General features: G+C 34.5%; 1 protein-coding gene across 3 annotated transcripts in view; it reads right to left on the bottom strand.

The window, feature by feature from the left end:
* Positions 1-9,226: 9,226 nt before the first annotated feature.
* The window catches only part of LOC136041579 (uncharacterized), a 37,171-nt gene continuing 30,207 nt past the window's right edge, over positions 9,227-16,190 (bottom strand). For all 3 annotated transcript variants that reach the window (XM_065726271.1, XM_065726273.1, XM_065726272.1), the window contains exons 7-8: positions 13,305-13,482; positions 9,227-10,688 (exon numbers count right to left, since the gene is read on the bottom strand). In XM_065726271.1, the coding sequence (XP_065582343.1) occupies positions 10,606-10,688; positions 13,305-13,482 (261 nt within the window). In that variant the 3' untranslated portion in view covers positions 9,227-10,605. The remainder of the gene's footprint in view (positions 10,689-13,304; positions 13,483-16,190) is intronic.

The following is a 16,190-nucleotide window of genomic DNA, read 5'->3' as shown; positions in this document are numbered from 1 at the left end:
GTGGGTTAATCATAAAGATAAGACGTTACAAGCTCTCGAGTATTTAGACCCGAAAGTTGCCATGAATGGAACTGTTGAAATGATTAGTCCATTAAAACCATCAGGTTTAGCATACTCCTGGGGAAAAGTCAGAGCGAAATAGAGTCTGCTAGAGACACTCTAGAAAACCAGTTCCTGAGCCTGCCAGATTCCAAAGAAGAAATGAGCATGAAGTCTGGTGGTGAAGAGCTAGTTTCCTCATCATCTTAGTTATGGAAGCTCTTGTTAGATGGGAAGAATCCTGACGGCACTCCCAAATTCTTTGAACTATAAACCTTTATGTTGAACTTGTGCGCGTTACCTCACTCAAGTACTGGTGCCGAAAGATAATTTTTTCAACTGACAAACATTAAAACTAACTTGCGAAATCAGTTGGAAATAAAAACTGTGGATTTCCTCATGCATGTAAAGCAGATGGTTACTCGTAGCGCTGCGTTGGTGGATCGGTGTCAGATTTCGCCAATATTACTTAACAACTTTTCGAGGTGGTACTGCAAGGCTGACGACAAGGATGAGAAAATATAGAATGAATCTGAACCTGACCTATTTGCTGACCAATCAGAAAACCAAATAACGGAAATCAGATTGATGTAGCCGAAGTTTTTTTCTCCAAAATGGTTAACCACTAGAAATTGATTTTTTTTTCAAAAATGAAATCTGAAGATTTGAACAGATTTTGTGTACAGGAATTCTGCATTAAAGTTTAATTCTGCATTAAAGCATAAGCACGTCAGAACAAATACAATGATAAAATAAATGTTAAGGGATAAACATAGCTACAAAGTTATATCAATTATTAAAATGTGAAACAAAATAGGGAACAAAAGAGTTTTTGTACCTCATGGTCAACAATTGGGGACACAAGTCAAGTTGGGTATTTTGAGCTCTACAAGCACTAAGTCTTGCATTAGGAAGTATTAGGGGGTATTCTTTGAAGGGGGGAAGAAAACGTCTATAATAGTCAGAACTAAGGCACTTGTGCCCAAAGTTCATGGTAAGGAAGTGACGTTGTGATTCCAATGTAGTGAGTTCAAGTCTAGCCAAACCTTCATCGTAAGTAGTATAGGACGTCCCCAGTATAGATTTTATAGCTCTTTTTTGAATGCTTTCAATTTTGGAACATTGGGATGTGGTTAACCCAGGGTGTCAGACAGGGCAAGCGCATTCAAGAAAAGGTCTTATATAAGAAAAATACATTATTTTAAGGTTCTTGATTGATTTGGGAACCGTTTGAGAAGGGAGAAATATTTAAGGAGGAAACCGCCTGTTTTAAATAAGGGAAAAGAGTGAGATTTCCATTTAAGGTCATTGTCCAAATGCAATCCAAGCAGCTTAACCGTGTTTAAATTTGAAATGCAAAGGTAATTATTGATTGGGGGTACATTTTTTAAAAAGTAGAATAGCATTAAATTGCTTTTCAGTGTGCTTAGATTGAGTTTAACATTGTCAAGGTCGTCCTTTAAGTTGTTAATGAGTGATTCAAGTTTAACGCCCAAAGTGTTAGGGGTTTGACAAAGGTTAATTAATGTCAATTAATCTGCAAATTTAAAAGTGTTGTCAAAGTTTGGTAAAACATTGTTAAAAACAATTAAAAATACTAAAGGACCCAATTTAGTCCCTTGGGGTGCTCTACAGGAAATCTAGGTAAAACCTGATGAATCTCCGTTAGGGAGGACTACACATTGCTCACGATCAGACAAAAAACTAGCTATCATACGTAAAACAAAATCTCTGACACCTAAAGCCCTTGCATTATCAGTAACTGTCTGATGATTCAAGTTGTCGAAGGCTTTGCTAATATCAGCAAAAACAGCCTCAACGTAGGAACTACTTAACTCAAGATGTTTGAAAACAGTGTCAAGTATATAACATAAACAATGGGTGGTGCTATGATTCGGCCTTAAGCCAAACTGATTTGGATTAATTTTATCTTGAATATCATCAAAGAGGAAATTGTAAATAAAACTTTCAAAAATTTTTGAGAAAATAGAGGTTTTTGATATGGTCTTAAGTCGGAGGGAACTTTTGGGGTCTTGTTTTTCGGTGTAGGTGACATAATAGCTCGCTTAAAACACACTGGAAAAATACCATCTATAAAACATTGGTTAAAAATTGCAGTTAGAGGTACACTTAAATAAGCGGCACATTTCACACTCAATTTGGTAGGGATATCACCTGGTCATTTATCACCTAATATCACCCAGATATCACCTAAGTCATTTATGACTTATTTGTATCAAGATTTTCGAGTTTAAGCTGAGTCTGATGTATTTCAATCACAGGAATTTCACTCACTGCACTGTTGGCCGGTGTATTTTGGAGTGGCGGGTGAGCTTTACAAGTTGAAGCAAAATAATCATTTATGATGTCCGCTGTCACAGGGTCGCCATTACAATCCAGCAAGAGAAACTTAGAAGAGACCTTTCCCATGAGATCTTGGATACATTTGTGGAAATTCTTAGGGTTAGAATACAGTAACTTATTGAGCACGTGAGCACTGTGCTCTTTTCTTGCTTTATAGATTTCACTAATAACAATGTTTCGAAGTTTTCGAGATTCTTGGAAAAATCCTTCCTTAAAGAGTCTATCGCATTCATTTATTAGGCACAAATTTTTTTTATCTATCCATGGTTTATAAGTGGATTTGCGATTGACTTTTTTCACTGGAAAAGTGTCACAGTATAACTGGAAAAGTTCTGCTGAAAACTTAGAAGTCATTTCATCACCATTAGTAAGACATGGGATACTGGACCAGGATTTGGAGCTAAGTTTTACTTTCAAATGGGAAATCTTCTCGTCAGTAATGGGCCTGTTTGAAAAACTGATCAATGGTTTAGGGGGAAAGGATGATAAAGGGGTCCAAAAGATTCATAGATGGTCACTTGTCCCTAATGGAAGGGCAATTTTTGGGGCAAAATAGTAATCTTCAATTTTGGTAAAAATCAAGTCTAGGGTTTTATCACTGCGTGTAGGCGACCTGACAATCTGATCAAGACTAAGAGCAGCGCTAAGCCACTTTTGGTCTAGCTCATTAAAATCACCAAATAATGTAACTGCAGCAAAGGGGTACTTGCGGCAAATTCTGTCAGTATAAAATTGCAGATATGCCGTCAACTCCTTCTTAAATCCACTACGAGGAGGGTAATAAATAATACGAAAAATCATGCAAGATACGTCTTTTGGGAGGTTTTTGGGTCTGGTCCAGAGCCATAAAACTTCAGTTTTTGAGTTGTTCTCTATTTCAGGAGATGAAAGAATCCGATTTGGGAGGGTACACTTACAAAAAAAAAGCCACTCCTCCACCATGAGATAGAGGAATACCACCTTTGCCCAATCTGGCTTAAAATGATTAAGCCCCAGTCTGTGGGAAATGGTAGACAAAAGTTTGTAGAAGATCTGATATTCTACTGAAGGAAAAGAGGGAGCGAGGGAAATTAAGCCGTGTCGGCAGCGACAGACATCGTATCTGTGGTCTGCTGGCACAAATATTTTAAGCCCTGTCTTCGTTATGGCGTTTTTCGGCCGAGACGGCTGGGGCGGCTCATAGTGAAGACAGGTTTTATCGCCGTTTTTGTTTTATCGCCGTACAGAGTAGACATTTTGGCTGAAAACACATAAACTAAACAACACAATTTGTCATTCATCTTAGTTGTACTCCAACATTTCTTTACGTTCCTGTAAAACCGCAAACGCAACACAAATGACTCAAAATTTTCTGCAGCTCCTGAAATAAGACTGCACTTTCTAATTTTTTTCCAAAGACAACGAAAACGAAAACTGTCGGGCTTTACTGAATTTTCGGAAGAAGAATAACTATTACAACCGAAGGTTCGAGAGAACCAGAGAAATTGTACTAAATTCTTTTTCTTCTTGGCGTATAAGGCGATTTGAGGTTTTAAATGGGACTTTACTTATTTGAAGAACCGCTTTGCTTTTACTTGAAAAAGAAGAACGCAAATCTGGCTCTGGAGTTGCGAGAAAACCATTTAAAGCCTTTTTTTGTCAACTTTTAAAGTATATTGGCTAATTTTCTAGGAGGACACTAAAAGTGTCCCTTTTTTGCTGAATTTGACACTTCAGTCCCAAAAAGTTTTGGCAACCCTGATCCCGACCATATCTGTTGACATTGGGGGGAGCTGTAGGGGGAAAACAGAAATCCTGGAAAATGCTTATAAATGTCGTAGATACGTGACTGACGTAACCGAACTGGGTCCGCTCTCTTTGGGGCAGTTAGATGGTGGGGCTCAGTGCTTTGGCGAGTTTGGTGCTTCTGGACGTGCTAGGACGATGAAAATTGGTAGGCGTGTCAGGGAGCTGTACAAATTGACTTAATAAAGTCGTTTTCCCCGATTCGAACATCTGGAAGGCTGAAAGGAGAGGAGAAATTGAGGTGTTTTTAACTTGAAAAAGTGGGTGATCGGATCTTAATGAATTTTGATATTTATAAGGACCTTGTGACTCAGAGCTCTTATTTTAAATCCCAACCGACATTAAGCCTCTGATTTTCGTTTTAAAGCAATCTATTGATTCCTAGAATTTTGCTAGAGCTCATGCCATATGAGCTCTTGGCTCTTCCGACCTCGTCACAAGTGTCATATGAGCTCTTAGCCTTGTTTTTAAAGGTATACAGAGAAATGATCCTGTGTGGGGGGAGCGGTGAGAGAGGGCTTGGTGAGCTGACAGCAAGCCAGCTATTTAGTATTGGCAAACAAATCTAAGGGGATTGAGGAATTATGTTACGAAAAGTAAGATGCCATCACTCTGCAAACTATTTTTTCTGCTAGTCTTTAAGTTGTGAAGCATTGCTTCTGCTATCCTCGAATTTGTTGGTACTTACAGAATTTCCACAAAAGATAACCTAAAAATTAACGATTTGTATGTTATTTTGTCTTTTTTTACGAACTTTAAATTATGGGACATATTGGAGAACCTAATGTCTTTTTTGGAAAACCATGAATAATAATGGGAAGTGAAATCACTGTTTTGAAGATCTAAAAGCAAGATAACATGACTGTTAAAATGCCAAGGACATCAAAATAAAATTTCTGCCGACTCTCCCAAGCCCCATCTTGGATATATTCATATCCAAAATCCGGGATTCTGCGATTTTTCTTCGTTTTTTTTTATAATTATGAAGATTACAAAATTTATTAAGCCTCGTGCAAAGTTTCACTACTATTGCCTAAACAAATCAAGTTTAAAAAAAACCCATAAACTAATTCAGAAAATTTGACGTCTTTCGTTAGTAAAAGTTCAAACATAGACAATATGTTAATTATAAGTGTGAGACAAGTGCTATTAGGCTATTGCTCACAAAATGCGAATCTTTGATAATTTCACCGTGGCGTCTGAAGCAAAAAATGAATGTAGTATTTGTATTTCATATTCTAAAACTAAGCAATAAGTGATATTTCCGGAATCAGAAGAAAATACGGATTCTTATCGATACGCAATAAAGTTGAAACAATAAAGAGATGAATATGACAAAACAGGATAATTTGTCATTCCAAAAAATGATCCTGTAGATAAGTCAATTAACTAGTAATAACTAGTAAATATTATTAAACACTTCAAATAGTAATGTGAATAAATTCAGCAGTAATCATATTAATACATAGATTAGATTTTTAGCTATCCAAAGATATATACATTTCTATTCGATTCCTATTTGGTAACAAGATGTTAGGGTTATATTCTAAAATACTTCTATCATTAAATTCCTATTTTTTTTTCCATCCAGTTTATTGCCAATTGGTGATTATATATGTATTTTACTACATCAGTCAGGAACGTTGTGCTTTATGGAACTCTATGATGATATCTTTTTTTCAATCATTTTTTTTTTCGTACACGTTCCACTATTATCAAACGTCAAAGGTCATTATTTTCAAATTTGGCGCCCGCTAAGGGTCGAAACTGTATAATTGCATATAGAGGTCTTTCGCATTAAAAATTTGGCTCCAGGTTTTTCTAATTTTTCTAGACTCAAATTTTCAATTTACAAATTTAAAGAATTAGATATGATATTCTGTCCTTGGCTCTCAATTGCTGCTTTCTAAGCTTCCCATAGGTCCTTGGTTCACCCAGAAATTCTGACCATTCCAAGAAGCTGACAAAATACAACAAACGGATCACTCTGCATATGCAGGAACATAAAGTGCTGCATGAAAACAAACTTGATACTTATTTTTGAGTAAAAAATCCTCTACCATAAAACTTGTGGAGTTGATAAAAAAGCTCACTGAGCAAGGGGACAGGTACGACAGCTTCGTCAGCAACTGTAGCTTTTGACGTGGTACAATCAAATATTACTGTATACATTAGCTTCTAAAATAAATCGTACTTTACAAAAAAGGTAGGTGGGAGGATGATATTTCATGGCTGTAAAAAATCGCTTAAAAATAACTTGCAACGATTTTATTAACCATGATGCCCACTACAAAGGGTCAGAGAAAGGGGGGTCAATTCACGAAAATATGGGCAGAGGGGCTAAGACAAAATGTCTTCAGAATCTAGGAAAGGGGTTATTTTTTTTATTACTAAAACGAAAAACAAGAGGGATTTTTTTATATATGAAAACACCTCCAAAAAGATGTTTTTCAATATCTAGGGGAGAGAATAAAATGATTGTAGGAGAGAATTCTGCCGAATACAAGCGTTTCTGAAAATGATATTCCAAGGCAAAAACGAATGGCCCGTAATTTGGCTCAAGATCATAAAGTACACTAAGACCCTACACTTGGGGGCGTTTTCAACATTGTTTTCTTTTTTTTTGTCTTTTTCCCCTCATTGTCTATTTTGTTTTTATAAATTTGGACCATAGAAAAGATAAGAAAATTAAATTAATTTAAGTCTAGTTTTTGAACAATGCCTTTGTGCAAAATAAATAGAGAAAATAAAGGTTTTTGAAATTATTCAGGACAATTGCGTCCCCGTGTTTTTCTACCTCGTCCCCTCCTTCAAGATTCTGAAAATACTTCTTTTGGGATTTAGTAGTACTAACAACTCACTGCAGCACCAAGCCGCCAGAGGTCAGTAGATCTGCACACAACCCTCCACCATCGCAATCTATCCTAAACTTCCCTATTTAAACCCTCCCAAGAACTTCCAATTCCTTTCTCGCTAGATTAAAAAAAAATATATATTTGCCCATTTTCAGGAATTGATGCCAATAGATACGATAACTGGTGAAGTTTTTCAACTGAAAGTAATGAGCAACATTAAAGCTTCAAACGAACATAAACTATTACGGGTATGAAGAGGATTGCCCCCTCCTCAACACCTCGCTCTTTACGCTAAAGTTTTTTTTTAGTACTTTCAAAAGAGCTTCCTATTGTTCTAATTAAACGACCCCTGTGTTTCAGGAGTCGTTCTTAAAAGAATAGTGACAAAATTGAAACTTTAGCGTAAAGAGCGGGGCGTTGAGGAGGGGACAACCCCCTTCATAAACGTAATAATTTCTGTTCGTTTTAAGTTTTAATGTTGCTCCTTACTTTCAGTAGAAAAAAACTTATTTTTTTAAATATAATTTCTGATCGTTTTTAAGTAATGCAAGGAAATTTGGCCCCACCTCCACGGAGAAATCCCCCTCCCCAAAGACATAACCTCTAGAAAATTCAATCCCGGTGAAAATTTACCTCGAACAATTTAACAACTCTCCACGCGTAAAATTGAGACAGAAAAGAGAAAGTAAGACATTTAAAAGGAATTTTGTATAGGAATTATGACAAATTCTCCCTGACAATTTCACCCCCCGGAAACTTCACTCCCCATGGAAAATTCTCCCGAGGAAAAACCATAAAAAAAAATTCACCACACACCCGAAATTGTATACATCATTGGGCCTTTCAACTATGATGAGCAAAATGGCTATCTCGAAATTTCGATAGGACGACTTGGGAAAAAAACGGGAAGGGGGCCAAGTTTCCCTTCAATCTTTTCGGTCTTAAAAAGGACAATAAAACTTCTAATTTCCGTCCAAATGAGCCCTCTCACGATATTCTAGGATACGATCACCCCAAGAAAAAACAACAACCAATAAACAAATAAACGCATCCGTAATCGCTCTTCTGACAAAAAAACAAACGAAATTCCATATATTTGCAGATAGAAATTTGAAACCAAGCCAGCAGGGTTTTCTGATACGCTGAATCTAACGGAGTGCTTTTATTAAGATTCTAATATTTTTAGGGGGTTCTTCCCCCTTTTTTCAAAAATAAGGCAAATTTTCTCAGGCTCGAAACTTTAATCAGTAAAACTAAACTTAATGAAACTTATATATTTAAAATCAACAGAATAAGCCGATTCTTTTGATATATCTATTGGTATCAAAACTTCGTTTTTAGAGTTTCAGTTACTACTGAGCCGGGTTGCTCCTTACTTACATACCACGAACTGTTTGAAAGAAACCTACAATTGAAATAATGAGACAGGTCCGTTCAAAAGTTATAAAAAAAGAAAAAAAAATGCACGGATTACTGCAACGAGACTTTTGAACGAATATTTTCTGTTAGAAACTGAGTTCAGACACTTATTACTACACTAGTTTTACCAACAACATCAATTAAATTAATTATTATTACACAAAAAAGCAAAGCAACGCTAAAAAGCGTCGACAGTTTTTCCTGTCGACACTAGCGCCAGTTTTCGTTCTAGCAAGTTACTCATACTCTTCGGTAAAATCTGCAAATTATCATTTTGTGCGGTATTTATAGGCGCTGATTATCAACAAATTGACTGACACTCATTAACACATCAAACAGAACGACTCGTTTTGTTTCTGAGCCGTTTTGTTATTTCTGTGCGGTTAACTTCAATTTTTTTCCTTTAAAATGAAGGCAGGCTTGGCAGAGGTCTTTGTTGAAAGATCTGCTTTATCTTTTCGTTGTATTCTCTAGCCCAAAATAATAACCTTCATTAGGCTTTTTTTTGTTGAATGATTTTTTGTCGCATTTTTGCTGTTTTATCTTGTCACGCATAGTAGTAGTGGTATCGGAATCTATTTGATAGTAGTAGTTCAATCATTTCTATGGAATTGAATAATCTATTCACCTAACCTGGTTATTTAAGCAAAGCCACCTTTGACTTCTTTCCAATATTAAAAATTCAAATATTTTTTACTTCCTCCTTTGAAATGATGGCGTCATCTTCACTAACGACTTTAATAACATGACCTTAAAGGCAACGATTATCTCTCTTTGACATTTATTGTAGAAAAACAGAAAGATCTACACACATAGACAATTGTCTAATTATTCAGTTATAGATTAAAAGACGAAACAACAATCTAGGGTAACTGATTCATATATAATCAAATACTGAAACCAATTATATTGAAAAGAAATTGAGTTTTATGATGAAGAATTACAGGGCAATCGAAATTATAAATGCGCTTTATATAACTTCGTTATATATGCGGTATGTCTTAGACCCTAATTATCATTTATGCCAAACATATACTTATTATTATTATTTTCACCCCCAGACAGCAGATAACAAAGAAATTTGGGTCGATTTCCATTACTATAAGTGAAGAATGGAATACAATGTATTTACCTTTTACAAACATTTCAGCATTATATAGCATTTTAGGGGCTAAATTTGTTGTTATTAGCAATTCTAGGATGAAGATAATAACAAATAATTTAAGGACCAAGGGTATTGAAAATAAAAAGCGATCTCTTGAACTGGTTGAGCAGAAACACTACCATACCAGCATATATTTTAAAATTAGTATTAAGTATATATAGTATATATATATATATATATATATATATATATATATATATATATATATATATATATATATATATATATATATATATATATGGTATATATTATATATTAGTATATATTAAGGTATATATAGTATATATTAGCATTAAGTATATATTTTAAAATTAGGAAAAACAGGAGTTAAATTTCAATGAAAAACAACTCCATGTGCGGTCTTCAGAACAAGTGAATGCCAAATAATAATAATAATAAAAAAAAAAAAAAACATAGAAAATATACGTGAAAAAATAGCTTGAAAAAAACGACACGAAACAACTTAAGGTGTAGTCATCTCTGGGAATCAACAGATTCTTTAAAATTTTTACGCTCGAAAAGTGTTGTTAGATCAAACTAATTATTGATTGAACGTGGTAACACTGATACAACTGTGTCATTGACAAAACAGCTTTACAATTTTCAAACAACCCAAAGAAAACTCGTACAAGACCGCGGTTTTCATGTCTGCCAAAACATTAGATTGGTCCAGAGAAAAAAAAAATGTTTATTTAGATGTTATTGGCACTTGAATGATAATTGAGTTCGAGCATACACCCAGTCAGGACAATTTTGGTACTGTTATACAAGACCAATATATACGTTATTACACTAAGCGATAACACAAACCAGAAACTTATTAGTTCTCCCCCAATAGGAGCATTTCAGAATTATATTTGAGGAAGAAATATTGAAAAAGATCAATCAGAAGTTCACTTTTCCATTTCACATAATGAGAAGTTGTGAAAGAAAACTTATTTTAAAAAGTGAGAAACATATATGCATTCCTTCTTCAAGTTACTGTTCCTGGCATTCGACTCCAAATAGAGCCTTCACAGCTACCCTGGCTGCTTCCCTTTTCGCGATCTTCAAATTAGGACCTGTAAAAAAAAAATAGAAAATACAATTTTATTAAATTTAGATGTATCTATTCCAAGGCTACACTTCAAGGAATTTTCAAAAAGATATTGGAACTACTGTCCTGAGCTTAGAATATTTGGAGAAACATTACCCTAAAATAATAGTCTCGAAAAGATATACAAAGGTATAATACGTGGAATAACACGAAGAAAAACATAAAAAAAAAAAAAACAAGAGCTAAGAGCTCATAGGGCACTTGTGACGAGGCAAGAAGAGCTAACAGCCAAGAGATCATATGTGAACTCTAACAAAATTCTATGAATCAATAGATTGATTTAAAAGGAAAATAAGAGGCTTAATGCCGGCCAGGATTTAAAATAAGAGCTCTGAGTCACAATGTCGTTCTAAAAATCAAAATTCATTAAGATCCGATCACCCACTCGTATGCTATAAATACCTAATTTTTTCTAATTTTTCCTCTGCCTTTAGCCCCCAGATGATCGAATCTGGGAAAAAGACTTTATCAAGTCAATTTGTGCAGCTCCCTGATACGCCTACAAATTTTCATCGTCCTAGCACGTCCAGAAGCACCAAACTCGCCAAATCGCTGACCCCCCCCCATCTCCCCCAAAGAGAGCAAATCCAGTACGATTCCGTCAATCACGTATCAAGGACATTTGCTTATTCTATCCACAAAGCTTCATCCCGATTCCTCCACTCAAAGTGTTTTCCAAGATTTCCCCCTCCAACTCCCCCGAATGTCAAAAGATCTGGTCGGGATTTGAAGTAAGAGCTCTGAGACATGAATTCCTTCTAAATATCAAATTTCATTAAGATTTTTGTGATGAAAATCACAAACGCTTACAGAGTAGCACATAAAAAAACTCACAACTTGCAGAATCTAATAAAGCAGTAATGTAGAGAAATATGGAAGCAAGCTGTTTGTATTGTTATTTTTCTTTACTTTTTACTCACTCTTTACAAAACAGAACTAAAAAACGTGGGGGAACAAAAGAAAGAAAAACAAATAAAGGAAAAATAACTTACGACTGAAAAAACCTGATAAGGCGGTGATGCAGAGAAATACGGATACAAGCGGTATTTAAAAGCTTTCTGTGTAGTACTTCCAATTTTACAGTAATAACAGGAACAAGAAATTTGTTCTTAATAACCCGCTTTTTTTCCAAGGAGGAAGAAACAACAAAAATTAAAAAAATCTAATATAATTAATCCGGATCCTTTTTAATTCTTTATTCTTAAGAAGAGGAAAAATTCCAGAAGCAAAAAGAATTGAATAGTCATAAGGAGAGCGTGGCCAATGCAAGTTTATTATATTTACGTCTATTGGCAAAAATTTCAGCATATCCTAATTGGACTTTCTTATCAATATCGAAGACTGTGCGCTGGCCCAAGCTTGGGAGACTATTAGTAATAGAAATACCGAGCCATCAAAGAGAATCTACGAGAGGAGGAGTAAAGCCCCTACAACGAAGAGGAGTACTCGATTGTTTGTTAAAAGAATGAGATTCACATTTATCTACACTAAGAGAAAGGCCTATATCCGAAAAAGAAGCACGAGAGAAACACTGTCAGATAGTCCAGCTTTAATATGGCTTATAAGAAGCAGGTTATCAGCATAGGAGAGATATGAAGCATCAGAAAAACTAAATAGGTAGCCTATATTTCTGCCGGAACTCCTGAAATACATAACTTAAACAGGGTCACAGATAAAACTCCGCCTTGCCTTAAACCTTTTTTAATTTTAATAACAGTAGCTGGCGCCGATTTGAGCCGAAGAAAAGAATTAGAGTACCAGTAATGATGTAGCATTATAACCGAAAGATTGACCCCACAACCACGAAGAGCAGAAAAAAGCTGACTATGACGTATACTTTCGAAAGCTTTTGATAAATCTAAAGCACAAAGATAGATATTCTTTCCTTTAGAAGAGTATTCAAGGAGCAAAGAAGATAAAACATGATGCGCACGCATACAGCCTACTAAAGGCCGAAAAAAAAAATCAAAATTTTCTATTTAGAAATAGAATAAGAATCGAGATTGCAACTTTCAATGAAGGCAATTGAATTATATAATCAATTCTATAAGTGATTAATAAAATATACTATTACTCAACTAACCAAAAACAATGTATTAATCTATTTCCTATAATTATTAGAACTTTCTTTCGATCAAAAACAATTGATTAAATTGTATCTTCAGCTTGAAAATATGTGTCAAGTTCCTGTCCTATAACCCTCTGATTTTTTTTGGGAATATTAAAAATACATTTTTTTGGCAAAATCACTTGTATAAAGATTTAATGTATTTTGTTTGTACTTTTTTTTATTTTAGCCCTCCTCCACCATTGGGCAAAGCTGAAAGGGCTATAGCATAATTTTATCCCATTCCTCCTGGGAAAAAAACAGGTTGATTTTTTTAGACCTTATACGTACGCTGCGACACAAGTGACAACCTAATCAAGTGGATTGTCGTTCTAAAAACCTACTTGAAACAATTTCCTATAATGGTCCTAAGGCCCAAGATACTAACCATAGCGGGACGAGGGTAACAAAACAGAGCCGGAGGGAACCAGCATATACCACCATAAAAAAAGAATAGAAAAGAAAGGAACAAACCAAATCCTTCAAACTTGTGGCCATCGATTTCAGTACCAACTTTGAATCGCGTCTCCCCAGGAACTTGAGAATCAGTTATCAGATTGAGCTTGACGTCTGGTCGCATATTACTAAGAAGCATAGCTGGATGATATTGAGCTGCATTATCGGGAAGCTTTTTAGCAGGCACCTGCTTATGCTGTAAAAAACAAGAAAATATTCTAAACCAACCAAGTCGTGACAGAAAACGAAAAATTACGTAGGACCAAGTGAAATAACTATGTGAAGCAATTTACAATATCATTTAATGCATCATGAGTTTTCCTATACACCTAAAACAATGCGTTTATTTCAAATATTTATTTGGATATTTGTCGAAAATAAAAATCTTTATATCATATTTCCAATAGTGTCAAAAAGGGCTAAAAATTCTTATTTTTTTTTTGCCAGAAAATTGATTTTTCAACTCAGATCCAAAATAGGAGCCAGCCCAATATTCCTTGCTAAGTAAAATTAATTAAAAAATTAATAATGTTAACGTAGCAACTAAACAATTAATAACATGAACGAATCAATAATGTGAACGCACCAATCGAAAAATTAATAATGTGATATACTAATAATGTGAACGTACTAACTAAACAATTAATAATGTTGACGAGCAAATTTAAAGTTAACGCACAAATTGATAAAATTAGAGATGCAAATGTACCAATCATGTGAACGAACCAAGAAAATAATTAATAATATGAAAGTATCAATTAAAAATCAATAATGTGAACAAACCAATAATGTGAGCGCACCAACTAAAAAATTATTAATGAGAAAGTACTAATCAGGCCCATACAAAATAAAGGTTCAAGCTTATCCCCTCGAAATATTCAAATAGTTACAATGTACAATGTTCAATGTTCTGCAAAACATAATTAGCTGGGGAAAATCTTAGCTTGTTTATTAGAGTAGCTGATTTTAATCGGGCACTTTTAATTTTAAGTACTTTGAATTTCATTTTTAAGTACTTTTATTTTAAGTACTTTTAATTTCAGCTACTTTTAATTTTAAGCTGATTTTAATTCGAGTAGCTGATTTTAATCGGGCACTTGATACAGAATTCCAGTTTCTTAACCTTCCCTTGTTACAGTCCTCTTTTTCTCTAATCCTGATGACAAAATAGGAAATATCAAGATTTTGTGGACAGATCACTGTGCGATTGATTCTGTGAATATGAATATCGTCTTTTGACAACGAAAGAATGATTAAAAATTGAAGTTATTTTTTGTCTGTCAATACTTTTATCAACAGAAACAGCAGATCGAACTCCATTTTTAGGATATGCCAATAAAAATAGCTAGAATCGACTGAAGCCCTGAAGTGCCTGAAAAAAAAGCAACAGTTTAGGCAAATTAACCATTTGAAAGACTTAATAAAAATAGCAACTACTAACGACAAATTACAACACCAAGCCGCCTGAGACCGACATAGCTGCGCACGATCTTCCTCCACTCCAGCGATGAAAACTTCACTCTTCAAATCAAACAGCTTGTATGGCAACAATTCAAACCCTATTTGCTCAATACCTGAGAAATTTTTATAATTAAACTGATCTGTAAATATTCTTCATTGGGAGGGGGGAAACTTAAACTTAGTTTTTTCCAGAAAACCTGCCACATCCTTTTAAATATTACATGATTTTGTGTATTTTTGGCTTACTAAGGGCGGGGGGGGAGGGGGCTCAAACAACCATTTCATTAACTGCAGGCGCCCTTAAGTGGGATCAAACATTTTCTGATGCAGATAAAAAACAAAGAGATTCACTAAATCCTTTGCTTCACAATTTTAATCGTAACACAATACAAACGTTTCCCACAATATAGAGTATGGTGATATTAGCAATACTAAAGACTTCCACCCCCAAGATCTCCCCAATTCCAATATTTTTGGATAATTTTCCTTTTCAAAGAACTCTAAGATCCCAACCCCCTCAAATAGATATACACATGCACACTTAAATCATTGATTTGGAATCGTATGTCGTATTGCAAATATAGGACATGAACACTAATTGAATTTTTTTGGGTTCGAAATGCGTTTTTTTTCTACGCTCCTTCTTCATAAAAATTCTACTAATACGTCTCAAACTATAATTCGCTTTTACGTATTCAGGGATAGGAGAGAGGAGAGCGGTAACCAAGATTGGCTCCTTACTTCGAAATTAAATTAGAAAATCATTGCCTAAAACTAACTTTGTGTTCCCCTGGACCGTCAAGTAGAACATTTGACACATATACTAGTAACTTCGGAGTCACATCTGTATACAACTAAGCCTTAAAGATACATCAAGTGTTTTACTCCATATTACCATGTCCCATACAATGTGCGTCAATTCTTTATATCAAATAAAAACTATAAGGAGGCGGAACTAGCAGCGAAAGAGGAAAAGAAATAACAAATTATAGGCGAATGAAATATCCCAGGAATTTTTTCCTTAGACATCAATGACAGAAAGTGGACAGCTACTGTTAGTTTTTTAATCAACACGATTTTTTATTTGTATGTTTTTCATGAACTACTGGTTGCAATATTTTTTTTTATTAGTATGTTTTTCATGAACTACTGGTTGCAATATTTTTTTATTAGTATGTTTTTCATGAACTACTGGTTGCAATATTTTTTTATTAGTATGTTTTTCATGAACTACTGGGTTGCAATATTTTTTTTTATTAGTATGTTTTTCATGAACTACTGGGTTGCAATATTTTTTTTTATTAGTATGTTTTTCATGAACTACTGGTTGCAATATTTTTTTATTAGTATGTTTTTCATGAACTACTGGGTTGCAATATTTTTTTTTATTAGTATGTTTTTCATGAACTACTGGGTTGCAATATTTTTTTTTATTATTATGTT

Source organism: Artemia franciscana, unplaced genomic scaffold, assembly GCF_032884065.1.
Source record: "Artemia franciscana unplaced genomic scaffold, ASM3288406v1 PGA_scaffold_30, whole genome shotgun sequence".
In the NCBI taxonomy this organism is placed as follows: domain Eukaryota; kingdom Metazoa; phylum Arthropoda; class Branchiopoda; order Anostraca; family Artemiidae; genus Artemia; species Artemia franciscana.
The sequence above is the reverse complement of the archived record's forward strand: the minus strand, read 5'-3'. Positions and strand labels throughout refer to the sequence as shown.